This window comes from Oreochromis niloticus, linkage group LG11 (genome assembly GCF_001858045.2).
Source record: "Oreochromis niloticus isolate F11D_XX linkage group LG11, O_niloticus_UMD_NMBU, whole genome shotgun sequence".
In the NCBI taxonomy this organism is placed as follows: domain Eukaryota; kingdom Metazoa; phylum Chordata; class Actinopteri; order Cichliformes; family Cichlidae; genus Oreochromis; species Oreochromis niloticus.
The window spans coordinates 14,837,195-14,863,956 of NC_031976.2; the positions used below are offsets into that span (position 1 = coordinate 14,837,195).

General features: G+C 42.2%; 2 protein-coding genes across 5 annotated transcripts in view; both read right to left on the minus strand.

The window, feature by feature from the left end:
- Window positions 1–1,205: 1,205 nt before the first annotated feature.
- Window positions 1,206–5,234, minus strand: pou3f2b (POU class 3 homeobox 2b). Its single transcript, XM_005472549.3, has one exon. It carries the CDS (start codon window positions 5,055–5,057, stop codon window positions 3,771–3,773), a length of 1,287 nt encoding a protein of 428 aa, XP_005472606.2. The 5' UTR covers window positions 5,058–5,234; the 3' UTR covers window positions 1,206–3,770.
- Window positions 5,235–6,216: 982 nt separating this feature from the next.
- LOC102079407 (furin-like protease kpc-1) overlaps window positions 6,217–26,762 on the minus strand; it is a 209,374-nt gene continuing 188,828 nt past the window's right edge. For 3 of the 4 annotated variants that reach the window (XM_005472550.4, XM_019364583.2, XM_025911397.1), the window contains 4 exons: window positions 22,417–22,540; window positions 17,251–17,420; window positions 13,533–13,595; window positions 6,217–13,053 (listed from right to left, as the gene is read on the minus strand). In XM_005472550.4, coding sequence (XP_005472607.1) covers window positions 12,898–13,053; window positions 13,533–13,595; window positions 17,251–17,420; window positions 22,417–22,540 — 513 coding nt within the window. In that variant the 3' untranslated portion in view covers window positions 6,217–12,897. The remainder of the gene's footprint in view (window positions 13,054–13,532; window positions 13,596–17,250; window positions 17,421–22,416; window positions 22,541–26,762) is intronic. The other variant, XM_005472551.4, reaches the window with a different exon arrangement.

Below are 26,762 nucleotides of genomic sequence, written 5' to 3' on the forward strand. Positions count from 1 at the left end.
CTGTTTAAAGCGCACGAATGGTTTTTAGTTCTTTATGATCAGCTTTATTGATAAACACTATCAATACCTTATTAGCTACTGATTGCCAGTCCACCTCTCTGTCTACTTCTTAATTCTGAGAGGGAAAAGAAGCACTTCATCCATGCTCGTGAGGCTGCAGACATCAGAACAGGAAACAGAGAGGGATCCGATTCTAATTAATATTATTCTGACAGGCACAAGGCCCGCGCACAATCACGCACATTTTTAAGCAGGAACTTTTGCATTTGGCTGTCAGATCCAAGCTTTAAAAAATAGTAATAATAATCAGCTGGGCTAGATTTTACACACGTGCTCACACAAACATCACACCAATGCTTCCTGTGGGGAAATAACTCACTCAAGGGAAAGGGGGAAATGCCATCAGGGTCACCAGTGTCAAACTCACGGTCACCAGAAGAAAAGAAACAGAAAAAGAGTTTTTTTTTTTTTCTTAGTGTTTTTTATGTTAGCACATCGGGACAAATTTGAAGCGTTCAGGTTTTATCTGAAATCAAGGAAGCATCTTCGCGATGCGTTCAATTGCCAGTCTTTTAACCCTCATTTAATCACGACAGCCTAAAGTTGTGCTTAGGGTTAAAGCTGACTTCATAAGGTAAATTTGTGTCTTCTTAGATTAATTAATTATCTTAAGAAATAAACTAGACGGCGTCATTCAAGGGGGGAGAAGAGGAGCAAAAGAAGGGGAAAAAACTAAATACAAATGGTGGACACATCTACAGCTGCTCACAATCTTTGTGTGTAATCCTGTGTGATAAAAGAAAAAGTCCACGTATTAGTAAAAGCAAAAGATTACCGCATTGGACCGTGTTTCAGCCCTCCAAAAGGACCACTTTTTAGTCCTCGGACTCCACTTTGGGAAGCCCTAATTTAACCCTAGATGGAAGCTGTGGTTTTCCCAGCCAAAGCCAGTTCATTTAAAAGCAGCCTCGGGGCAGAAACAACACATCATCGGCTCACAATCTTCCATTCATCAACCCTGATTTTCTCTCGGCCATTAATTCCACTCAAACGAATGGGCTCAAAGCAAGAAGCATATTTTTTAACAGCACAGCTGTCAGGCAACTCAGTGCAGCAGCCCCCTGATTTGCTGGGTTTCACGGAAATATATATATACATATATGTGTGTGTGTGTGTGTATAAAATAAACAAATACATTTAGCCTCGACGTTGGAAAAAAGCTGTTTAATATCAACCCCGTTATTTAAAAATGTGCAAGTCCGTTGTTCATGTGTCAAGTGATGAAACACCTGCAGGCATTCCTCACCTCTGCGTTATATCTACCCCAAGTTCATCCAGTGAATATGACATAGCCTATCCCCCCCCCAAAAAAATAAAAAACAAACAAGCAATTAAACAAAAACAACAAGAAGAACAGCGTTGGATTGCTACAGGTCTACATCCCACAACTTGTATTTCCAGTGAATTGTGACTTGGATCGATTCGTTTTAAAGCTACTGGAAGAAAGATTTCAATGCCATGATGGTTTCTGCTTGTTAATGATATTATTATTTTTTTTCTGCAGAAGAAACACAGAGCAGGAAGAGGAGGAGAAAAGAAAAGCTGTTTCCACATGAGAGGGGATAGGAAAGGGGAAAAAAGTCCCTGGATTTCTCTCTTTGCATAAAACAAAAAGGCGAGCTACTGCACGGAGAAAAACATGTATATACATTTAGCTGTGACGGTCCAGGCTGTGGCAATCCCGCTATTACAAAAAAAAAAAAAAAAAAGAAAGAAAAAGGAAAGAAAAATAGGTCTCTCTTTCTGTCTCCCCGTCCCCTACAAAACAAAAGCCTTCTCGGCTCTTCATTTCTTATATATCTCACCCTTTGTCTCTTCTGTAAAAGCCATCCAGAATAAATTACAATCTCATTAACAAAACTAAAAAAATAACATTAAATAAAATGTCTACGCGCAATTCCCCCCCCCCCCCTTATATAAAAAACAGACGAACAAAAAGGCTGCATGGTAATTGTAAAATAATAATAATTTTGATCATATGCTGCAATTTTTGGAACGCCACTAAAATATGTTTTTATGTTATTATTCGCACAATTATTTTGTTTTGTAATCCTCACCTTAGATCGTTTATTTGTGGACATTTCTCTGCCATATTTATGTGGATTCACTCTTAAAGCACTGTTTTTATTTCAGAGCGGGTGCAAAATGGCGAAAGCAAACTCTTAGGCGATTTAAGCCAAAAAGTAATAATAATAATAATAATACAAAATAAAAGTTCAGGGGAATTAAAAAAATAAAACAAACAAACAAAAATAGCAGACATTTTTTAGACGTCAAAATTAAACGCGTTACCAAAAAAAAAAAAAAAAAAGAGAGAAAGAAAGAAAAAGAAAAAAAGTCCGAACCATTAAAAAAAGGTACACAAGTGCAAGGCGGTGGGTTTAGGCTATGGACTCTGAAGCTCAACCTGCTTGTGTGTGTGTGTGATTTTTTTGTTTGTTTTGTTTTTGTTTTTTTGTTTTTGTTTTTTGGGGAGGGGGACAAAAAAAATGAAAGAAAGAAAATGGGAAAAAGTGCCCCAGTGAGGAAAAAGCGAGAAAAAAGAGGGATGACTTTTAAAGTTATACAATATTTACAAAAGCGGATCCAAACTGTTCTGTGAGAGTTGCTTGTGTAGAGATCTCTCTGTGTGTGTGTGTGTGTGTCTGGAGCCCATCCTGTTGTGGGGAAAAGAAAAAAAGAAAAAAGGTGCCATATAATCCAATCAATCGCCACGGAGCCCCAATCCTGGAGCTGGGAGACGCTCTGAGGGGGGAAATAATAATATTTAACGCTTGTTGTGTGGAAAACACGGACTTTGTTGTTTAGACTGCTGGCTGACTCACGATAGAGGTCGCACACTTTTTATTTACCACATCTCTGCGCTGAGGCCATTTATACTGAAGCGTTTAACCAGTGAGCTGCACGTGCACTAATAATAATAATGATAATAATAATAATAACAATAATAATAATAAGAATGTGTTCTTAACTAAATGGTGACCTCAGTCCACACAGAATAAATAAAAGCGGTCTGGCTGACAGATGGGACTCAGGCGATGCTCACCCTCAGCTGGACTCCACTGCACTGGGGCTGAAGCCTATACCGGCCTCCACTTTACTCCATTAACGCAGCTCCTTTGACCTCCCACTGCACTACCCACACACCCATCACTGCTGGACGCACAATTTAGAGCTACAAAACTAAAAAAAAAAAAAAAGAAAGAAAGAAAAAGAAAAGAAAAGATGGAAAAAACGTATTTGATTTCCCTTTTACGCACAGCCCCAAAAAGGTTGGATTTGATATATTTAAGAAAAAAAAAATAGAAGAAGAAAAAAAAACTGGCAAATGGAAGCTTTTCTTCTAAAACCATTCTTCCCCTCCCCTCCTTTTTTTCGTCAAGTATAATTTCAGTACACAATAGGGGCTACACCTTGAAACTGCGTCGTCTGGAGTCACAGTGCTGGGCATGTATCCTCGGAGAACATAACACGGGCTTATGTTCCTTCAGCTCTGCGAGAGGGGAGGACAAAAAAATGTCCTGTCCTCCCGTCACTCGTTTTCCATTTCTCAGATATTCACTGCAGATATTGTGTCAGTAATCACTGCAATCTATTATACATAAAACACCCACTATATCGTTTCATAGTCCAGTGATTTATATATAACCTTGGGGGGTGGGATAAATTAAAACGGTAAACAAGTCCTGGAGGAGCCGGTCCGGCAGAGTTCATTGGACCGGGGTCTGGACCCCGTGGTGCGGCGGCGTGTCCCCGTACACATCCTCGCTCCCCGGCAGCGCTCCTCCCGGAGGGGTCATGCGTTTTTCCTTCTGTCTCCTGTTACAAAACCAAACCCTCACCACTTCTTTCTCCAGGTGCAGACTGTCCGCCAGGGTGATTATTTCCGACGCTGCCGGTTTAGGGCACTTCAAAAAATGGCTCTCCAAAGCTCCTTTTACGCTTACCTCGATTGAAGTCCGTTTTTTTCTTTTCCTCCCCTGCGCCGCGATTTTGTCCAGGCTGGTCGGGCTGCCCGAGGTGGAGTCCGCCTCCTCCAGCCACTTGTTCAACAGAGGCTTCAGCTTGCACATGTTTTTGAAGCTGAGCTGCAGGGCCTCAAACCTGCATATGGTGGTTTGCGAAAACACATTTCCGTACAGGGTCCCCAGGGCGAGTCCCACGTCCGCCTGTGTGAATCCCAGCTTGATCCTGCGCTGTTTGAACTGCTTGGCGAACTGCTCCAAGTCGTCCGAGGTCGGCGTATCCTCGTCCGAGTGGTCGTGGTGGCTCTGCGGCCGGTGCTGGTGCTGATGCTGGGACGTAGGGTGGCCGTGTTCGCTGAGGTGCGGGCTGTGGTGGTCTTCGTGACTGTCTCTTAGGTTGTGGTGGTGCATCCCCTGCCCGCTGCCTGGGATGAGCCCGTTGACGGTGAAACCCGGCTGGGAGTAAATAAGGCTTTGGCCGTTTGTCGTCGCCATGCTCTGTATGTGCGCCGCCGTGGTGGTTCTCCACGCGCGGGCGTCGTGGTGGTTCCCGTGCGTCTGGTGCACCAGGTGGGGCGGCCGTGACTGGTGCTGCAGGTTGCTGCTGGAATTGTGCATCTCGTCCCGGGTGCCCTGCACCGCGGGTTTAATGTCCTGCTCCGCGCCGAGCGGGCTCGAGGACCACGGGGCTCCCTCTCCGTGGGACAGCGCCGTTATCCACTGGTGTGCGTGGCTGAGCGTGTGGCTGTTGCTCTGCAGCGGGTAGTCGCTCTGCAACAGGCTCTGCGCGTCCCGGTACGCCGTGGCTTGCTGCATGCTGCCGGGCTCCGAGTGCACGATGGATGCGCTGGAGGTGAGAATGTTGTAGTGGTTAGACGCTGCGGTCGCCATGACTCTCGGAGCCGGACTGGTCGCTCTTATTAAAGGAACCTCGCATTTGACAGAACCTCTCCTGCCCACAGGCGGCTCCCAGGCGCTCTGCCAAGTGGACGCCGAAGCGCACCTGGACTCCGCCCCGCCCCCGCCGCTCATTGGGTACGGGAGGATGATGGACGGGGTTACCAGGGGCAACGGCGCGGCGATTGGCCGCGTGGAAGTCTCAACAAACACTACTGTCTTTGTTGGAGAGGTGCGAGCCGAGGCTCCCGTGGAAGCGGAGAGCCGGAGTGCAGCATGGGGAGACGGAGCACCGGGATCAGCAGCGCAGCTGTAAGATCCAGTTCATTTACTTTGATAATCTCGTTCTATCCAGACTGAGACTGCAGGGAGTCTAGTTCCAGGAGACCCGGAGCTCTTCTGTGTAGCTGTGTATTTAACCATTCAATCCCTAATTTAGGTGGACTTCAGATTTTTACGCACATTTATGGCATTAAATACTTGAAAAAGTGCGAACCATTCTGATTTGCGCATAACTTTTTTTCCCCCCCAGTGCAAACAAGGACTAGACAGTGTTTTGTGTAGTCTACATTTGCAGGAAAGCTTAGTTCCGTCTGACAGAAAATCTTTGTTTTAGTGCAACATTTCTGCTTGTCGTTGTAATGCATGCATATTCATATGTCTGCTGCTGTTCGTGCAGAGCTGTCTGTGTACTGTATGCAGGAAAAATGCATCATATTGCGCTGTCTCTTCTCGAGGATGAATATATATCTTAGATGAGCCAATCCTTTTTTTATAATGACTTTTTATAATGACATATATTGGAATGAAACTAAATGTAATAAATCTGTCACACAAGAAGCTTCTAAAGTGAAATATTTGATGGAGAAAGGAGCTCAGGCATGTTTTAAACAATTTGATTTTATTTTAAAAAAATGACAGTAACAAAATGTTAACAAAGTTTTGAACATTTGCTGCCATGCAGACTGAAATGTATTTAAAGTCTTCAGGTAAAAACATTGCGTTCTGCTTAAACTGGGGTGTGTGCCATTAGCTGGCATCAGTCTCAGGTGATTTTTGCAGCTGGTAATGGGGACTGGGATCTTTAAAAGCATCGGCTATTCAAGCTGCACTTCCTCAAACACTGACACATTCTTGTAAAAGTGTAAACTAGTATATTTTTTCCCTTCACCGAAGGCTTGTAAATGTAGATGTCGGTCAGCTGTCTTGACTTTAAAACTTTTAACAGCCCATAAAGTAAACAGATCAACTTTTGTGTCCAGCTAGGCTGTAAAGTGAGTTTTACAAGTCTGTCTTGGTGGGAGTGGCTACACGCTGATAAAAAGAAGGAAGCCCCCTCCCAGTTGAAGTTATGGCTCTCTGTATATATATATATGTAGCATGGAGGACTTGCAAAGTTTAGTGATTAAAAAAAAGAGAGAGATAAAACTCTCTTCAGTGTGCCCTTATTAAATGCAGTTTAAAGGATATTATGAGGGACTAAATGGCTGTTTACAGCACTGTAAAGAACCTGTATATGGGGCCATTAGAGCATGGTGCAACTGTACTGAAGGCTTATTCACTTCACTAAAAGAGATTTAAAAATTATTTTCAGGTCTTATATAGAACGATTACAGAGTTAATATTGTGTGAACACCTTCTCTGGCTGCTCGTCATCCACTAAAGTGAAGCTAGACAGAAGTGAAGAGGAGGATTAAGTCCAAACTCAGGCCTCTAGTCCAGAACAGGGAGGGCAGGTTTCCATCCTGTCTCAGCTGTCCCCCCCCCAACCCTCCAGTGTCAGCTTCGGGGACCAGGACTTTGTCCAGAGAGGGGACATTCCTGGCCAACTGCTGCTGGTTGCCATAGGGAGAGGTAAATGAAACAACAGCAGTTGCATCGCTGCAGCTCTCCCCCACCCCTGTTCCCGGACTATCTAAAGGCCTCTATTTAGAGAGGCTCTCTACTGCGGGGACAAAGCGTTTGCAGGGATAAAGGAGGGAGGAGTAAAGAGCACAGGGCCCTGAGAGGGAGAAAGGGCTAGAAAAAGCAAAAAAAAAAAAAAAAGATGAGAGAGATTATGTCTGTCCTCAAAGCTGCTCCTCACACTCCGCTGAGAGAAAGCAAACTGTGAAAAAAATGACAAACACATCTTGGACATTTTTCACTGGCAGAGGCACATGTTTAACTTTCTAACTTCCGAGGCAGTAATTCTGCATGTTAGAAGACATTAATGATTCCTGCTGCATGTGTGCAATTAACAGTACCTTTGGTTAGTCTATGGCCTACAACAATTCAGTCCACACGAAATAAAGTCATACATACTGGCCACAAATTAAACCTATAAATCAATGCAGGCAGTTCTTCAATATCCACAATTTATAACTTTCAAAGTATGCAAATGACTCAAACTGTAATTAAACATTTTATTTAATAACTTTGGACCTGCAGTAAAATTAAGAGGCAATAAAAAAGCAATTATCAAAGAAATACTTTTCAACCCCCCCGCCCCCCAAAAAAAAAAAAAAAAAAAAAAAATTCAAGCCACGCAACGAAAACACAAATGGTGAATATTCACGCTCACAAATCATTATTAGTGATGTTAATTTATTCAAAAAGTTCACACAGGGACACATGTCGTGTATATAGACAAAGGTCTGGGAACAATGCAGGGCCATCCAACAAAGAGCAAGTGCTAATTGCAAAATGTCTCTTCTCTATGACCTGGATTGCAGTTTCAATTCATATGCTGATTTAAGTTGTACTACAACTTTTTCTTTGCGCTTTGATGTCACTTAAGTGGCCAAAATTCTCATTTCTGATCTTTTATGCCACAAAATATGAACAAAAGACAAGTAACGTAACCAACTTAGAATACATTTAAGGCTGTTAGCTGTATAGTAAATACATGTTTTGTCAGCAAACTTTCAAAAAGAAAGAAAACTGCCATCAGCCCTAATTAACAGACTTGTCTTTAATTGCAGAGATAAACAGTGGACAACCGCTATAATGCTCTCTGATGGTCTGTTTACATCAGTAATACGCAGCAGCATAAAGCGAGTAGTGATGATGATGGGCAAAAACACATGCAAAATCCTCGTATTCCATGTATCACTCGGGCTCTTCAATTAAGTATTACTGATTGGGCCTTTAATGGATCTCATTTCAGAGGCTAATAATCCTTCATAGGAGTGAATCCAGCTGCACTGACAGCACATGAAGAGGCCAGGATTTAAGTCATACCAGGAAAAAGTTTCCAGGCACGGCTCAGTAATTCATTCTGGTAATATTGAACATTATTGTGGTGTAACATTGAAATCGGCCAAATCAAAAGAACATTGTGGTAATTAGGCTGTAATTCAAGGAATTACCACATCGCCACACAGGCTTAAATAGTCGTGTTGGGAGAAACGCAAAGCACATTATTTTAATGGCGTAATATGCAAACTATGGCTCGTTTCAATTACGTGGCTTAACAATGCATAAATGATGCGAGCCTTGTTATTTGGACTGCGGGGTCCGTAGTTATTCAATCACACAGAGGGGCCAGCGTTAGGGGCCACGCTGCCTTTCCTCTCATGCACCGAGACGCAGTGAGGGTCGCTGCCAAACTGCATTTAAGGGAATAAAAATGAACAGTAGAGAATGTAAGCGTTAAATTAACAGTAGGATAATTATATGACCCGTGTGCTGTAAAGATTCAATTTCTAACGCTCTAATTAGGCGACTGTCTCCCCATACATCAGCTCACATCCCTCTGCCAATTTCTCACCAGAAAGCGTCCTGTGAGCGGAAATAATTTGATTTTATTAAGACACGGCTCGTGTAATGAAGAAAATCAAAGGAGGGGCTGGTTGAGTATGATATGTTTTTTAAATCACTGATTGTTCCACGATCTCAGTCCGCTGAGTCCTATTTAAAGACGAGGACATTGGGGTCCAAACTGAGGGAGAGAGGAAGGCGAGGCCCAATCACTCTTTGCTGTCTGTGAACGCCAAAGAACGATTATATTAACCCGTGTAATGAAAAGTGTGTCCACCGCCCACTGCAGAGAGAAGATACAGCACCTTAACGTGTCAGATCTTTCAGAAAGAAATTTGTAATCATGATTATTTTCACAGTCTTAACTAATGAAACCTACTTATCAGTTTCCAGAACCCAAAGAGCCCAGAACACAGTGGTGTGTGTGTGTAGTAGGAAGGTTTTCACACCCATGTGCTGACAGGTATGGTTAGGTTTGCCTGTGCTCACCTTAAATCTGCCTTGCATATGCATGTACCGTATACAAAAACAATTCATGACATCACCAGTTTGAAAGCCAATCACAACTCAGTATGCAGTTTTAGTGTGATGTGGAGACTTGAAAGCCTCCATTGACTGACAGCAGGCTTCTTGGTGATGCAGATGCGTTATCTTGTGTCCAGTAGGTTAACTTGTTTTGTTTAGTTTTTTTTCCAGTGAATTTTCAGTCTAAAATGGAATGACCTTCAGTGAGGCTGCTGAACTTTATGTGTGTAACAACTTGCTAAATTAAATTAATTTAATTCCTGTCATAAACATTTCTTTTTGTCCAGCCGACAGTCCAAAATCCAAAAAGATTCATATGGTTACCCTAGAAGCCCTAAACAGTCACTAGATATTCATAATTGGAAATCTGATTGGTTTTTTTTACCTTGCAAAAATAGCATTGTATTTAAAAGTCTAATCAATATCAGACAATACTAAAATTTAGTTTGATGATTTATAATAAAATATAAAAATGATACTGTAACATCTGTAGAAAATACATTTTTTAAAGTAATGTAAATAATGTTATCATTGAAAATAATCTATGACTTTTCATACTTTAAATGAAACAAACTCAAAATACAAGTGCACAAATGTTAACATAACTATACTAAAGCACACACAATAAAAAACAATTATTTGCAGCATTACCGCCTATGAATTACTAGCACAATATTGATATATCATTTTTTAAAATATCACAGTTATCTCTAATATAATACACCTCTAGATTCCTGTATGATATCCAGGCTTTCTTTGTAAAAGATAAAATCCAATGAAGCACATTTAGATTGTAACAGCTTTGTGTTTAATGCAGCAAAGATACAAACAGTCCCCGCTGGAGCATTATTGCTCTACCGCGGTGTCATCTTTGGGGAACAATCGTGATGAAATGAAAATCTGTTTACTTTGCATTTATCAGCTGCCTTAACTTTAGCTGATAGCAGAACTGATACAAAATCTTCAGATCAGAAGAATACAATCAGTGTGGGCTCATTTAAATACAAATAAAGTACATGCCTTTTTTTTAAATTTCTGCAATAAAATAAGAGCCCCTGATCCTGAGTATATACAGCCAGAAATATATGCAGCGAGCACAGATCACTTCCTTCGAAGTAATAACAGAGTTTTTATTTCAGATTAGCTGTTCGGATGTCAATAATTCTCGCCAAGGCCCGTTTCGAATCTTGCATAACGAGAGCCGACCCACGCCTTTCATCCTTACTGTAATTGTTGTGTGCATCAAAGACGAGGGAGACTGACAGGCTGTATGGGAGGATTAATACAGCGGGTGAGTGACGACATACTGAGGCGGGAGGGAGGCAGGAACGAGAGAGGGAGAGGAGAGCGAGAGAGAGAGACGAAGATATGGGGGTGAGGAGGAGGCGAATGAGAGAAAAGTAGGAGAGGACAAAAAGTGGGGAGAGAGTTAACGAGAGGGACAGCATTAATTGTGTGCTTTGTGCCGGGGCTCTTTTGCTGAGTGTGGCTGTCGAGGTGCGGGCGCTCACCCCTCCAGCAGCCCGCCGTGATCTGAGCCAGCTCTCAGACTGCTGTATTCCAATGCAATTAGGCCACTCAAAGGCCTGCTTAAAGCTGCACCCCCACCACACACACACACTGATAGCAACATCCCCTGTGGGTCCCCTTCATTGTAGCAGGGACGTGTATTCTGTCCCTCTTTGAGGCCTTGGATGAAGAGACCACCCCGGGGAGCAGAAAAAAAAGCAAGGATTACCTCTCTTTCTGTCCCCTTTCCCTCTGTCTTTCTCTCTCTCTCTGCCTCTTTATCTCCCTCTCTTTCTGGTTTCACCTCTAAAGTCTATCAGCTCGGGCAGGCAACTGAGCTCAGCTCCGGTTAGCTTCTCCAAAGAGACACAAGTTGGAGCTCCTTTTTTTTGCAGGAGGAAACAGAAGAAGAGGAGCAATGAGGCATTCCTGTGATGGATGTCATTGTGAGACTGCTCTAGCAATACCACTTCCCTCTTCCTCTTTCATTATTCATGCAGTCATATATTTCAACAAGTGGCGTGGGGCGTGTAGCTCGCTAGCTCGTCCCCGTTGGCACAGGCGCCGCAGCCTCAGTCGGTCTGTCCCCCTCTGTGTGCCGTATTAAGAGAAAGCGCTCCATGATAGCAGAGCTCTCTTGGCTGGCTTTCAGTGCGTCTCATTCCCCAGAAAGCATTTAAAGCAGATTACAAACCTAACGCTACACCTCCCCAATAAGAGAAGAGAGAAGGAAAGAGGAGGAAAAAAAAACTGGCACATTAGCACCTGCAATACTAGTCAATGGCATCAACAGATTAACGAGGTAATCCACACAATGAGGTCTTTGATTCGTGTGGTTTGGCAGGCAATAATGCCAGGCATAATACACACTGTTATTTCAGGCCGTCCCAGCACGAGAAAACCTGGCAGAAGCTGATCTCTCTCTCTCTCTCTTTTATTTATTTATTTTTTGTTCTTTCTATCAGATGAGCTGCTTTTTTTTTTTGAAGATTTTGAACTTGTGCATCTGGCGCTTTTGCCCGTTTTCTTGTCGGGGAAATAACCTGCTGGCTTCTCCTGTGGCACATGTGAAGCGAGGAATCACAGGCTTTCTGAAGGCTGTTTAAACAGCAGGGCTGAGGAGCTCTCCATCGTCCTTCCCCCCTTATTTTTCTGCATAAGGACGTGCGTATAGGACAAGTGTGTGTGTGCAGCGCGCGCGAGTATGTGCGCGCGAGATCTCGCAGCCCCATCGCTCATGTGCGGCTCGATTAGCCCCACGTGCCTCGTTCGTCAGACGTGGAGGCAGAGCAGATGGCAGAAGACGCACCGTGTTACCATGCTGGAGCACTATGTAACGCTGCTCTAATTGAAACATCAATACTGCCCTGTCAATACACTACTGCTACTTTACAAAACACCTCCACCAACAGACCTGCACTAGACTGGCAAAGAAAAAAAAAAGTTTACCGCCCGGGGTGAAAGTAACTTTCTCTGTAACGCTTCCTGGTGTTTTTAATCTCCTAATATTAACACTTCGCTTGCTTTCTGTTTGTATACAGCTTGTGGTGTTAAAGGAAGCATGCATGGGAAAAAAAAGAAAAGAGAAAAAGGGAGAGATCCTCTTCAGCAGCATCTCCACTGTGGCAAAAATTTTAATGAATTGATAGAAAGTTGAGAGAGCTCACATGGCTGTGATCAGTAATTCGACGTTATTGGGAATTCAGTGGAGAACAGAGAGAAATTAGGCGGCTAGGAATTAATTTGTTATTTGTCCAACTCAATGAGGAGTGACGCAGCCCCCTTTAATGAACGGGGTAATCCATTTCTTATTGCACGGAGCTGAATTCACCCTTCATTGAAGTGGAAAAAGACAAACATATCTTTCACTAACCTTTGCTACTTCCGAAGGCAAACCAGGAGTGGGATCGAGGGTTGGGGGGCGGGGACGAGCGCTGCTGAAGCTATTTGTTTTTCAGAAACAGGGTTTTTGGGTTTGTGTAGGTGAGAAAGTGGGTTTCAAAGCCGACCTACAATAAGTCATCTTTGCTCACACCGAGGCCACAAAGTCAAAATACAGTACGCTGACTTGATTCATGATCAACTGGCTTTTCTGCACTGTGGAAAATTACAGTCTTTACGTAACTATGGTTTATGGTTGTGTTTTTAATTCCCTTCCCTCTGCCCCGCCCCCTCTCATGCCTTTCTGCTCACAGATCCGTCATCTGTTGGATCTAAAACGACGGATTGTGCCGACATCCTGGATTTTCTGTGAGTGCAAGGACCTGCGCTCCTCATCCGCGTCGAAGGTCTCGGTTTCAGGAGGCTCCCTCTCAACGGTAGGTTTTGTTTTCTGGGCAACATGTGTGTCAAGTATCTGTGGGACAGTGTAAATAATCATAAGATAGCAGTCTACAGGCAATATAGGGTCTGATTTTGCTCTTCAGTTCACTTATTTTGTAATTTTATAATATGAAAATTCTCCTACAATCGAAAACACTGTACCTGAGTGGGTTACATTTCAACAGAGAAAAATCTCTTTAATTAATTAACTGAATATCACAATAGTTGCCAATTCAATTAAATAAGTGTTTCAGCTGTTAAAAAGCAAACAAAAACAAAAAGACCAACCACATATCTATTAAGAAAAAAAAAAAAAGCATTCTGGTGGCCAAATGGGCAGAGTGCCATGTGTCTAGCATGCAAACTCACATTCCTCGGATTCATTAAATCACATCATTTTCCCTTCATCTATTCCACTCCTCAGTCTTCACCCCCTCAACAGAAAAAGCACAAAAAAACAAACAAACTATAAAAATAACCTGTGTTTTAGGACTGGTGGGGGTTGCAGCTTACCTTGAAAGCCAGACTAGATGTCAGGCTTGACTTAACCGGTCTGTCTCCTCGAGTTTTTCCCATCTGGTTAATGAAACAGATGTTCCATGTTAAAGACAAACAAAATGTGTACAAAATATGGCTCCTGTCGTGTGAGGGAAGCGAAATTACACTGATTCTTGCATTTCCCATAATGCAGATTTCTTCCAACCTGGTAATGAACCATATTTTTCAGCTTCTTAAAGTTATTCCTCACTGTGACACCAATGTCTTTACAGGCTGAGCAGCACTTGGCTACACTAGCAAGCTGCATTCATGTGCAAAACCAGTAGAGAAACTCTAATTTCTAATAAGCAATATTTTATTTTTAGCAGCTATGCTACGTTATTTATTCTTGTTAAGGCTCCTTGTGGGCTTCCATCTGCTGCACTTCTCACCACCACCACTTGCAGCAGGAGTCGCGACTCCTTTGACATCCTTTTCCCCATCCTTATGGAAGTCAAAAAACTGAGAAAACACACAGAGGAAATGGGCCACGAGCTGTTCAGAGGAATCCAATTCAACTCTGTTTTTGCAAGAAAAAAGGCAAGGACAAACAGCTGAATTTGAAATCAATCAAACGCTGGCTCTGTCCACAGGAGCAACGTTCAGGCTCTGGTTACGATTTGATCTTGGCTCAAGTTTTCAGTGAGTGTTGACGTCTCAGAGTTGTGAGGAATCCCGAGCCGGCAGCTTACAGCGGGGGTTTTAGTGATACAGTATTTACAAGGCATGAGGAAGTGGGAGCGCTGCAACAGACGGCACCATACACGGTGCTTTCAATTATTTCTCACAGCATTCATGAAAATAGAAGCACAGCGGGGAGTACAGTATGAACGACAAAACTATAAAAAGACACGGAGTGAAAAGAGAACTCCCAAGCTAAAATAAATGGCGTTGTGTGCCGTTGCTGGTGAAGAGCTCAGAAAAATGCATGCCTCCCGAAAAGAGAGTCAGAAATAGTGCGCTGGAGTACAGACCAGAGTGAGGGGTGATGGAGCAAAATGGATGCATAAATAACTGGAAGGAGGTTGAAGTTTGGATTTGAGAGCATCTTATGAATCGGTTTTTAGAGTTATGTTGGCCTGATGCTCTGAGCAGTGGGCCTCAAAGAACCTCTCATACCTCTCAGATCCATTCATAATATTAAATATGAAGGCTTTATGGAAACTTGTTGCAACTTACGCTGGTTTCAGAAAGGAGAACACCTGCTTTTTAAGTTTGCTCTGTTAGCGTGCTAATTCGTTAACATTTGCTAAGCACAGATGAGGCTAACAGGAATATGGCTAATTTTCTACTGTAGGTTATGTTTGTGAACCTGCCACCTTAAATTCTTGGCTTCATGATAATGCTGTAGAAAATATGAAAAGCAATGCATACTCAATACGTCAGACACAATAGGTTTAGGTAATTTGACAGAATACATGAATTTCGGCACATAATCATCATCAAGCCGTCCTGTAGTTGATCGCATATATTTTTGGGGGTCTGGATCAAAGAGGTGGACCGACTCCCAGCCCTACTGACCTTTCAGCTCATACAGCTATGCTGCTAGCATGGGTGAAAACAAACGAAGCACCCAGTCCAAACTCATGATGCTGTTTCTTACATCAGAGTGTTTCTCTTTGTACTGCACTGCCATGTTATATTACAGTCTTATAGTATTTATGTACCTTCATAACTTATGAAACAAGAGCAGTGTGATGCTGCAAACCTCAGCTAAGGCTAAAACCCGTTCCAGAGTAAGAACTTGGAACAGAGACCAGATTGTGACATTTTCTTGACAACACCAAAAAAAAAAAAATCAATCTGTATCACAACAGTAGAGAATCCTTTAAAGGATCCAGATCAAGGACCAAGATCAGCTCCAGAAGTAAAATATTCAAACAAATCCATAACTTCTGTCATAACTTTGTGTGAAAACAGACCAACTCAACCAATCACATTACCTGTTGGAAGAGGTAATAATACGATTCAACAGCAACAGCAGCTTCGGGTTTATGTTGTTTGCTGTGTATTAACATCATTCATTGTTCAATTAACAAAACATTTTTTGGCATCGACCTTGATGGCTGTTTTTTTTTTAATTATACATATTAAAATGAAAACCCAAAGATGTCTGTCAGACTGTTTGTTTTGTAATTGTGTCACAGAGTTCCCAGTTCAGATCAGAAATGATCGTGGTGAGCACAGCGTCACTGTTATCCGAGAGGAAGGACGACAACTACGATGAACAAATAGAAAAATCCACAACCAGAAAAAAAGAATAAAAACAACCTCCAGATGAAAAGCTTCAGATTGGTAAATTTAGCATATTCAAGCGAATAGACGCACACACCTACACTGCATCCTTTCTGCCCTCCAACTCATCACCGCAGACAGACGACAACCAGCTTTTCCTCGAGCTGATCTTTCTCTCTTCTCTGAGATGAGAAGATGCTGGTGAGTAGAGAGGGAGAGGCTCACAGACAGAGACGTTTGTTTCCCAGCCCTTCCGCCGTCTCCGTGGGACGACCCTCCCCATCCACCCACCAACCAACCAACCGCCCACCCCCTCCCAAGCCCCCCCTCCCCAACCTAATGGATCAAACAAAGGACATCATTTGTAGGCCAAGTCTTTTTCTGAGCGTCTCTCTCCTCAGCTCTGCATACCAATCCAATACAGCCCAAGGAAAAAAAGCCACGCTGTGGTACGAGTGTGCGTGTGTGTGTGTGCGTGCATGTGTGTGCGTGTCTCTGGGCCGGGGGTTGGAAGGTCTGTTTGCCTCTCCGCCGAGCATCGATTTATCCTTTTCTCCAATTTATTTCTCCTCCTTGCCTCTGCAATCCATTCAGATCTGCCTCTAGGGGAGGAACTCGGGGTAAAGACGTTGTCAGGCCTTGCCGTTGCCTCCTAACACCGGCTCAAAACTCATCTACAGGCCCGGGGACCGTGTACCCCTGCAAGGACACGTCGGGCAGCAACGCGTGCACGCAAACAGCTACCTGTCGTCCGGCGGCACACTTCTGTCAGGGCTGTAATTGGCCTGATAATGCAGCATAAAGGACAGTGACAGAGGCTTGTGAATTTGTTTCGGCTCAAACGCTGGGGCTGGAGCAATGATTAAGTAGACCGCAAAATGTCGTCTAATTTTCTAAGGAGCGTTATACCCTGGTGTTTTTTCTGCAGTAACAACTGTTGGAGAAGCCAGAATGATATTTAATTGTTCCTCATAATCAGGCCTAGACTACGAGGAGATATGATGGGAATAACAATATCTGGAGTCCCGATTCAACTGTCTGATCCTTATCTCTGCCTGTATGATTCTGACATTTTCAGATGTTATTACTCACACTCAAGGATTTGTATCCTAAAGCCTCGACAGTGACGACGGCGCTCAACAGAAATGCTGCATGTGCACAAATCCCACGGCTCTACCCCCCATCCGCACGCACACACACACACACACACACACACACACACACACACACACGCGCACACAGAAACACCCTTGACAGAGATCTGTGAGCCATTCTTCAGTGTCACAGTGAGCGACGCCTGGCACATCCTTATACCTGAAGTTGATCAATGCAGATATGTCCAGGGGGAAATTGAAATCCATAGGAAATTAGGCGGCGCAAGTGATTTATTGGAACAGTAAATCATGGTGCGTGTGATGTGTGGAGAGTCTGTGTTCCAGCTCTGTGCGCCATACTGTACCTTTCCTCTTAGTGACATGGCGATATCAGCAGCTCGCACCTTCTTCTCCCTCTCCATTTGGTAGATCCACTGCAGCAGGTCATTAGGAGGGGACTGGTCTCTCTGGTACAACCACCCATGAGGGATTGGGTGATCCAACCCCATGGACACAACGCTCTGCACGGGTCCCTCTGAAGTTAAAAATAGAAGCACAGTTAGATTGCTGTATGCCTCACTACCTACGTTTCTATCTACAGTACATGCCATATATGTTTCTATTGCAGTTTTAAAATAAGGCAGGAACGGTTCTGTGGTCTGTAAATACATAAAGCGTGCTGGAGTGGCTGTAGCTCAGGTAGTAGAGTGGGTCAGCTACTAACTGGAAGGTTGTTGGTTTGATCCCAGTCTGCTGCATGTCAAATATCTTGCCAAATGCATTAATCGGAGTGTGAATGTGTATGAATGTTAGTTAGGTAGCACTGAAAACCTAGAAAAGTGCTGTGATTGGGTGAATGAAGAAGTTGTATAAAGCGCTTTGAGTGTTCAGATAGAGTAGAAAAGCGCTATATAAGAACCAGTCCATTTACCATTTGCTGAGGTTAGTAGCAGAAAAATGTTATTCAGGCAGTTTTGCTAAAATAAATGTTTTAAATCTATTAATATCTGCCTTGCAATTTCATTTTGCACAGACATGAGAAGATTTTATCGAGTCAATCCTGTTTTGTTACGGTTTACAAACTGATATTTTCAGCCATAGTTGTGCAATATTTTTATATGCAGGGTTTTACGTGCAGGAGGAGTTCTTGTTCTTCCAAAGAGCCCTTATTTAGATTTAGATTAAAATCAGCAGCAGCTGATTTAAGACCAGATTTTTGAATTTATACTTCTGTTACTCAACAAGAAAATTAACAGTACTTTGTTTTTTCCGGTGAGATAGTGCAAGGCACACTCATTGCCTTTACTGTACCCAGGCCAATCATGTCACCCCACTGTGAGCCAAGAGAGTCATGCAGGAGTTTTCATTGTTAGCGGCAGACTCTGCCATTTCAGTGTCAGACTCAAACTGTCTACCCTTCAAAAGGGATTCCCTGCATGAAGATGCAACATGTAATCCAGCCTTTCCATTTATCTCACTGACATTATCCTCTTTAGTTAGAATAAGTAAGTGCTGTGGCACAACATATCCATCTGTTCCTTATATTAATAATACCAAAGAATGTGTAAGAATTTTGCAGAATTAAAAAAAAAGAAAAAAAGCAGGAAGCATCTATTCTATCATATTATAGAGTATAATATTGTAGTAATAGAGGCACACACACACACACACACAAAAAGCACTAGTCTGTCCTCAACTTAGAGGATGCTTCTCAGCTTCCTGTGTATTAAAAAAAGAAGATCCCTTTAAGGATGAAACTGCAGGACAGACTCACTTACAGCACCAACAGCAAAATGAAAAATATATATCTGACACAGAGTATTTGTAGTTGAGGGGACTGAGTTCATGCACAAATGTTCAAATAAATCCACAAGCTTTCCTTGAGAATAAAACAGAGATAGTGTGTAGTGTGAATCCCGACTGAAGAATCAGCCCCCCACCTCTCAAACACTCCCAACTCCCCCTGCCTTTGCTGTTTTTTTCTCTTCCAGGTACATCACTTGTGTTCTTCTAGCTTGTTTTTGTCCTGCTTTAATTGCTTTTTCTTTTTTTTTTTCCTTTTGCAGAGAAGGAAGAAAAGACAACAACAAGGCGGTGAGGGCTGCAGCTAATGGAGAGGCTGTAATTGTGAATGGAGGCATTCATCTGGAGACATCGTCCGTGAATTGCGCTGCACAATACCCAGCGCCGGGCTGCTCAGATCACCAAGCAGTCACCAAGCACGCGTGCACACATGCACACGCGCACACATATAAACACGCTGAACCCTCAGATCACTGGTGCTCAGAGGAGCAACGTAATCACACTTCCGCAGAGAGAAAGACATCGAAAAGGGGAGGAGAGAAGGAGAGGCTGAAGAGGGGGGAGGAAGGGAAGAAGAGAGGAGAAATTATACAAGGAGATAGGAGGAGAGGAAGGGGGAGGAGGAAAACGGAATGGTGAAATTGATGTTTCCTACCATTTGATTTGGGCCACAGAGCCCGGAAGGCAGATCAGATAGAGCTACATGCACAGAATAAGCACATGCAAAGAAACAAAGATGCATGCACACCATCCCTCTTCCATAGAGCCCATACATGAAAGAAGACACACATGCACAGACTCATATATACAGAGGCATACATTTAAAGCCATAAATCTGTACAAATATTATGTAAATAACCTGTAGAAGCTCATGCTCACCGCATGATTTCTTCTACCTACTTTAACATTTAAACACAAACACACACACATTTTTTAAAGAAGACACAACAAAGCCTATAGTATGGAAGGAAAAAAAAAGCCCTCATCCCGGCGAGGCGAGACGAGACGAGGCACCTGTCAGCGCGGTGGTTCCTGCTACTACAGAGAAACATCAAGAAACAACAACTCAATTAAACACACCATCCCTGTTCAATTACTGCCACATAATCACAGCAATTTACCTTCACTTGCTGCACAGCCACCAAACAAACACACACAGAGCCACAGGCGCACGTACAGAGGCGGTTCTCCCCTCACAAACGCCGGCAGAGACACAGCCGCATCACAAAGACCCACCAGACTGGCTTCATTCTACACATCATTAATGTGAAGCTCATCTGGAGGCATCCGCAGGCTAACCAGCATCAAACAGACACGGAGGACGATGGCAGAGAACAATTTAAGTGAAATGCTTATTTACTAAATATGTGATGAACAGCAACAGCACTTCCCAACATGTCCATTACAGTATTGCCACCATTATAAATAGCACAGCTTCTGTCTAGCAAATGTAGCTGGGTATATTTAAGGGTACGCGCTGTAAGTAACAGAAATCATTTGTGACCCAAATCTGTTCATCTTAATCACTTCTTGCACATTCTTTATGACACCAGGGATCTCAAAATCATCAGTCAGTTGCTATAATTATCATTATCATTAACTAAGAGTAAAATAACCTTTCCACAATGGTCCTGTTTGCTATTGTGCCTTGCTTCTGATATTCTTTTTCTGTGAGTGGCATAAAGATTTATTATTTTATCTTTCCAAGAAATCAGACAAATTTTGTGTCTTCAGACGGTGTCCGTTGAGTTGCCTTTATATAAATATATAAGTTCTGCTAAAACTGTAACACACAGGCTTAATGCTTAAAATGGCAGCAGTTCCTCATGGGACCACAAAAAAACAAAAACATAAATATAACCCCACACACTTGAATAACATTGTCCTTTTCCTGCTTCAACATGACACTTCCATTGTGCACAGTGTAGTGCAGTGAGATGGCTTTCCCCAGTTTGGCCAGCACAAAGCTCAAACTCCATCCATACATGTTAAGGATGAGTGAGAATGCCAAATGTGAGCCATGGTTTCACCCATCATCAGCATGCAATCGAAATAATTCTTCTGTGGTAGAACAAAACCAAATCCCTTCCTGTAAAAACTAACAAGCCTAGGGAGTAGTGACACTACAACTTAAAGGCATTCAAAACCTGCAGAAGTCTGTTATACACTAACACAAACATAGCAGCTAAAGACCACATGACCCAGGGTGATGCTGATGCCATCTGCCAAAGAGTAAAAGGTAACAAAAAGCAGACATCAACAGGCTTATAGGATCACGCAGAGGAGAGACATTTTTGGGACAAATCTACAGTTTAAGTGCTGTCTCAATGATAATTTTTCTAGTTTTCATCAACTTTGCAGTCAGTATTGTGGTGATGTAATAGTGTAACATATCACTTTCTACAGGAAACTCATTAATTACTTTAAAAAGTACACATATTAAGTACAATCAAGTTTGAAACATACAAATTCATATCTTACTAATGTTAAGTTTACTGTTTCTATGACAAACTTCATATTTAGCAGACAGACTTGGAAAGCTATTTATAAAAAGTATGAAAAAGCACTCTAATCTATTCTGCACACAGCATAATACAAGCTAGTCTGGAAATCAGAATGACTGAGGGTGATGCTCAGGGCACAGTGTGGCTAACCGGCCCACTACAGAATGATGTCACTGGGGATACGACTGAGGAATAGCAACACTGTAAGAACCTGTGAATGAAGTGAGTGTGTGTGTGGACAGCAGATTGACTAACAGCTTGAACTTGGGTTAGATCCAGGAGCATGGGGAGGGATACATGGATGGATGAAGAGAGAGGGAGGAGGGAAGAGGGGGGGAGCCATTGATTTCTCAACAGAGAGATCAGCATCTTGACAGAAAGAGACGAGTGAGCAACAGAGCAAGACACACACACACAGAAAAAGAGGGGAGATACCCACTGCGGCCCTCGGGTGAAATTCCATGACTTTTCCATAACTGAGCTCGAGTACTTTTATGCCCTAAAAACACACCTTCTTCCTAATTTGGGCTGAAACAGGGATGTAATGCGAGGAAAAAAAAGAAATCTAAAATAAATCTAAACTTTGACAGCACTTTGGTTAAGGTTCCTGACTTTACTTGACTATCAGTGAAAAGTGATATTCCAGGACCTCCATGACCAGTGTGAACCCCTGTTGACAGAGATCAACAGGACAGTCTGGGTACGTCTCTCTCTCCCAGCATGCCTCGGTGAGTCTAACAAACCTGAAACCCCCGACAGGGACACAGAGGAAGGTGCTGTGGCTTTATGCCGTGTGTGGCTAACAAGGTGTGTGTGTGTGTGTGTGTGGAAGCTGTGTGCAACAGGGAAGCTGACACACACTGTGGAGGAACGGGTGGGATTGAGAAGGGGCAGCCAGGGGTCACGCTGTAATTACACATCATAGTCCCTGTGGTCAGTCCACTGACTTCCTCTGTCTGCGGTGCCTCAGCCACACGAGCAGGGATGGCAGGTGGAGGTGGGAGTGGAGGGTTGTAGGAAACTTGGAATAATAACGATAGCACATTTTATATCTATTTTCAGATTTCTATTGTTTAATTAGCTCGTGTATTATTTTTTCCTTGTCCTGTTTTTTATATTAACTCCGTGCATCGTTTGCAGTACGTCCAGCACACATGTCACACCTCTACAGTAACTCGGCCTCCGTGCCCACCTCAGAATGTACTGGTTGACGCTTTCACATACCGTGCGTGGTCCTGTGTGGGTGGTAGGTGCCATAGAGGATGAGTGTAACGCTGTGCAGAGCTCCGGCTGCCTCCTCTTCACTTGGCCTCGCGCAGCTCCTCACTGTGCCCGTGCGGTCAGTCACCTGGAAACAATCACCATGACAAAGACACCATTTCACCAAAAAATCAATCAATCGATCAACAAGTCAATCAATATTTATGTGAAAATGTCCTAATGCAGCAATACTAAAAACAAAGACAAAGAATGAGAAGATCTGGCAGTATGTGAATAAAGCATATAATCATTTATTTTACAGTAAACTATTGGATGAACCTTTTCATGATGGAAAAGGGTTTTTTAGGAAAGCACCAGACTTCTCTTATAAAAAGGTGATGAAGTAATGGTATAAATAAACATGAAATGGATTTTGGTCTGTAAATTATCATGCAGGAATTTAGTGGAATACACAGATCCGTTCTGACATAATGTAAATATCTAACTTTAGCTCATATCAGCTGAATTAATCCCAGATGCTTACATCTGATTTTGCACATGCATCCCAACAGAAGCTTTGGTCTCAAGAGGTTAAGAAAGAGAATAAACATAGTAGCAGATTTCCCAGCATGCATTGTTACAGAGATAAAACTCCCCAGAGTCTCTGTCTGTTACTTTTACATTTATTAAAGCATGAAAACAGTGTGAACTAACTCTTCTTACTTTGTTTAATCAACCCACATTTTTAAGGCAGGAAGAGCTTATGTGTTAAAGTTAAAACCAAAGTGTAGGTTACAAATTCATAAAGTCTTCATACAACACTACAAAAGTAAACTTGATGGCAACCTTGAGGGAACCATATGGATGGGTATTCAGTTATATTTTTTTATAATGAAGATATCTTCAGGAAAGAAGCAATAAATTAAACAAAGAAAAAAACAATGGTATCAGCACTAGCTAACATACTGTTACTGTAAGTCTCAGCCCAGAATTTCACATCCCCATATATTAGTTTATTTATTAATTTTTTTTAATTGAGTTTAAGAATTTAAGTGAAGTACATCAGTTATTCATTTACCCTAATCAGCCATAAAGAGTATGCCAACTGTTAGAGGTGGGTGGGGGTGAGATCATGTGACATCTGAATCTGATGACTTAGTACTTAAAAACTTGTACAGAACAACACAAAAGACTTTTGACCTTTAATTTACAATGAAAAGCCTTTGACTGTCACAGTGGCCAATCGTGTTGCAGCAAAAATGTAAGTTGAGGTCTGTAATCTCCAAAGGTACAAGATGAATCATTCTGTAGCTGCATTTTAATGTAATTGTCAAGGCAAAAATTAAGTTCATCCTTACAAGAGCTGGACAAGAGCATTCAACAGTGATCTTAGAGAAGCAATTGTTGCTGCCTGTCAATATGACAAGTGGTATAAGAACATTTTTTAACAATTTGAAGTCATCATTCCAAAGACAGAAAGATTATTCATTAGTGGAAAACATTCTAGACAGCTGTCAGCGAAATTCACCTCAGCATCAGTCCGTGCAATGCGCAGAGAAAGTCCAAAAAATCCAAAAGCTGCATCTCATACTCTACAGACCTCAGTTAGCATGTTAAATGCTAATCATGACTAGCAATTAGAAAAAGACTGAACAAATATGGCCTCTTTGAAAGGGTTGCTAGGAGAGAGCTGCTTCTTTCTATTAAAAAGCAAAACAAAACATGGCAGTGCAGCTTAAGTTTTAAAAATTGAATCTGAACAAACCACAAGACTTTTGGAACAATGTCCTTTGGACAGACGAGACCAAAATGGAGATGTTTGATGTGATGTTTTGTCCAACTGTCAAGCACGGTGGTGGAGGTGTGATGATTTGGGCTCGTTTTCAGTCACAGGACCTGGACACCTTGCAGTCATTTGGTCAACCAACTGTCAACTACTGCCAACTACTTAGGCATACAGACCAACTCCTCTGTATTCTAGATTCAATCACAAGTGCACCGGCAAATCTACAACAGCAACAGGGTTGCAGTGGCGCTGTGGCAGGACCTTAACAGACCTGTGCATAAACGAATGCCTGCAAAATTCAATGAACTGAAGCAATGCTGCAAAGAAGAGTGGGGTAAAAGTCTTCAACAACAATGTGAGAGACTGATAAAGTCATACAGAAAACCATGACTTCAAGTTATTGCTGCAAAGGGTGGTGAAAACTGTCTTTTTCACTCTGTCATGTCAGTTCTCTGACTTCCACTTTCATTTATGTCAAATCAGTATTTTACTCATAAATCAGGACAGTATTTGGATAAAAAAGGAAGAATGAAATCTCTTCTGTAGCTCAGCCCACAGATAATTAAAAGTAACATATCAATCTAAATTACCTGACTATTATGAAAACCCACAAAATCCCCTTTTAGTCAAGCATTGTTCAAAGATGGCTTTATACCATAAATCTGCTACATCAACTGTCCAGTCTGCCTCTCTGCCTGTGTGTGTGTGTATGTGTGTGTGTGTATATTCTATGCAGTGTTTGTGTGTGTGTGAGAGTGCTCAGAGCAGATCAGAGGCCAGGCATGGCAGCCCCCAGCTGAGTGCTGCATTGATTTGTTGTTGGTAAACAAACAGCTGGATGCTACAGGTGGATCGATATGCCTTGCACGCCTCCTCGCCTCCCAGCAGGACTTTCTACTAGGTTGACATGGCTCTCTGAAGAGCTGCAACCCTGCTGTCACCGGGAAACCTCGCGAGTCAAATATTTCGAATTCCAGATTGTTTCTAATTGAGCCGAAGTTCATTTTACACATAAAGTTATGTTCCTGAATCCATAAAATATGCTTGTGAGTTCCATAGCTTTGTAATCATTTTGTAAAGCACACCAAACACCATGTTGTATTATTTGATAGTGATATTTGGTGTCAACTATAAGTGCACCTTATCTTCATTACTAACTGAAGATAAGGTAAAACTTAAGAAGCAGTCATCCAGCTATTACACTGAAGGCATGATGAAAATGATATTTAACTACAATGTTATAAAAAATGTGAGAACTACAAGTGGAGACAAAATCGGGGTATAGAGGATAGAAAGATATTAAACTGACTTTTAGACAAAAGGGAGACAAAGAAAATAAAAGGATTAGCAGAAGTAGAGGAACAGAGGGGAAAGTGGAAGGATTTCAAAAGCCAGAGAGAGAGAGAGAGTGAAACTACAGAGACAAAAAGAGGTTGGAGAGGGGGATTAGTGATGGGCGAGAGATGGCAGGATATGGAAACGGGTGAGTGTCAGGGTGATGGGAGCGAGACCCGGTGATAGGGGGTGATGAGGAAGGAGTTCAGAAAGAGATGCTGATACACAGGTAGTGGAGATGTGAAAAGAAAGATGGGAACAGAGAGATGGTGAGAGTGGGAGGATGATAGACAAAATGAGATGAAAGAACAAAAACAGAGGACAAATTATGCATTTAGCAGAAAGGAGAAGACGGAGAGCATCACTGAGAAAGACAATTAAATGGAGGCATGCAAAGAAAAGACAAGAAAACTGTACTTTATGATGTTTTCAGTGCTTCTTCACAGAGGAAGTATCAGCTCCTTTCCAGGACACCCCACTCCACATTTATACAATCATACACCTGGATGATACTTTCACCACAATTCTATAATTCTTAAAAGAACAGCTCCTCTGAGAAAGGACGTGACTGTGCACCGTGTTAAATTTCTGAATCAAAGCGAAGCTCGCTAGCAGCTACATTAGGCATCACTGCTGTGTCATTTCTCCATTTCTACACCATCCTCTCCTTCTTAAAAATTGACACCTTTTTACAAATACGTTCTGATTGTTTTGCAGGTGGCAGATGTTTGTTTAGTCACTGTTACTATGGGTGTTAATTCTAAATAAATGGCTTTGTTAATTTTGCCAAGAAATGGTCAGTTTGTGATGATATAATATACTTTTCTGAGATGTGCTTCCACATTTTTTAATATAGATTCACTTTAATCTGAACCAATTATGCCTTCACTCTTTTTTCTCTTACACATTGGGGGAAATACTTGTAATAATGATTTGATCGCCTGCTGATTTTGTAAGTTTGCTCACTACCAAAGAAATGAACAGTCTGTAATTTTGTGCTAGTTTTATTTTAGTTGAGAGAGAGACAAGATATCAACCAAACATCTGAAGTTATAAATTGATTTGCATGTCACTGAGGGAAAAAAGTATTTGATCCCCCACAAAAAACTTGACTTGGTATTTGGTGGAGAAACCCTTGTTGGCAAGTACACTAGTAACACGTTTCTTGTAGTTAGTCACCAGGTTTGCACATCTCAGGAGTGATTTTTTCACTCCTCTTTACAGAAACTCTCTAAATATTTTTGGTCTC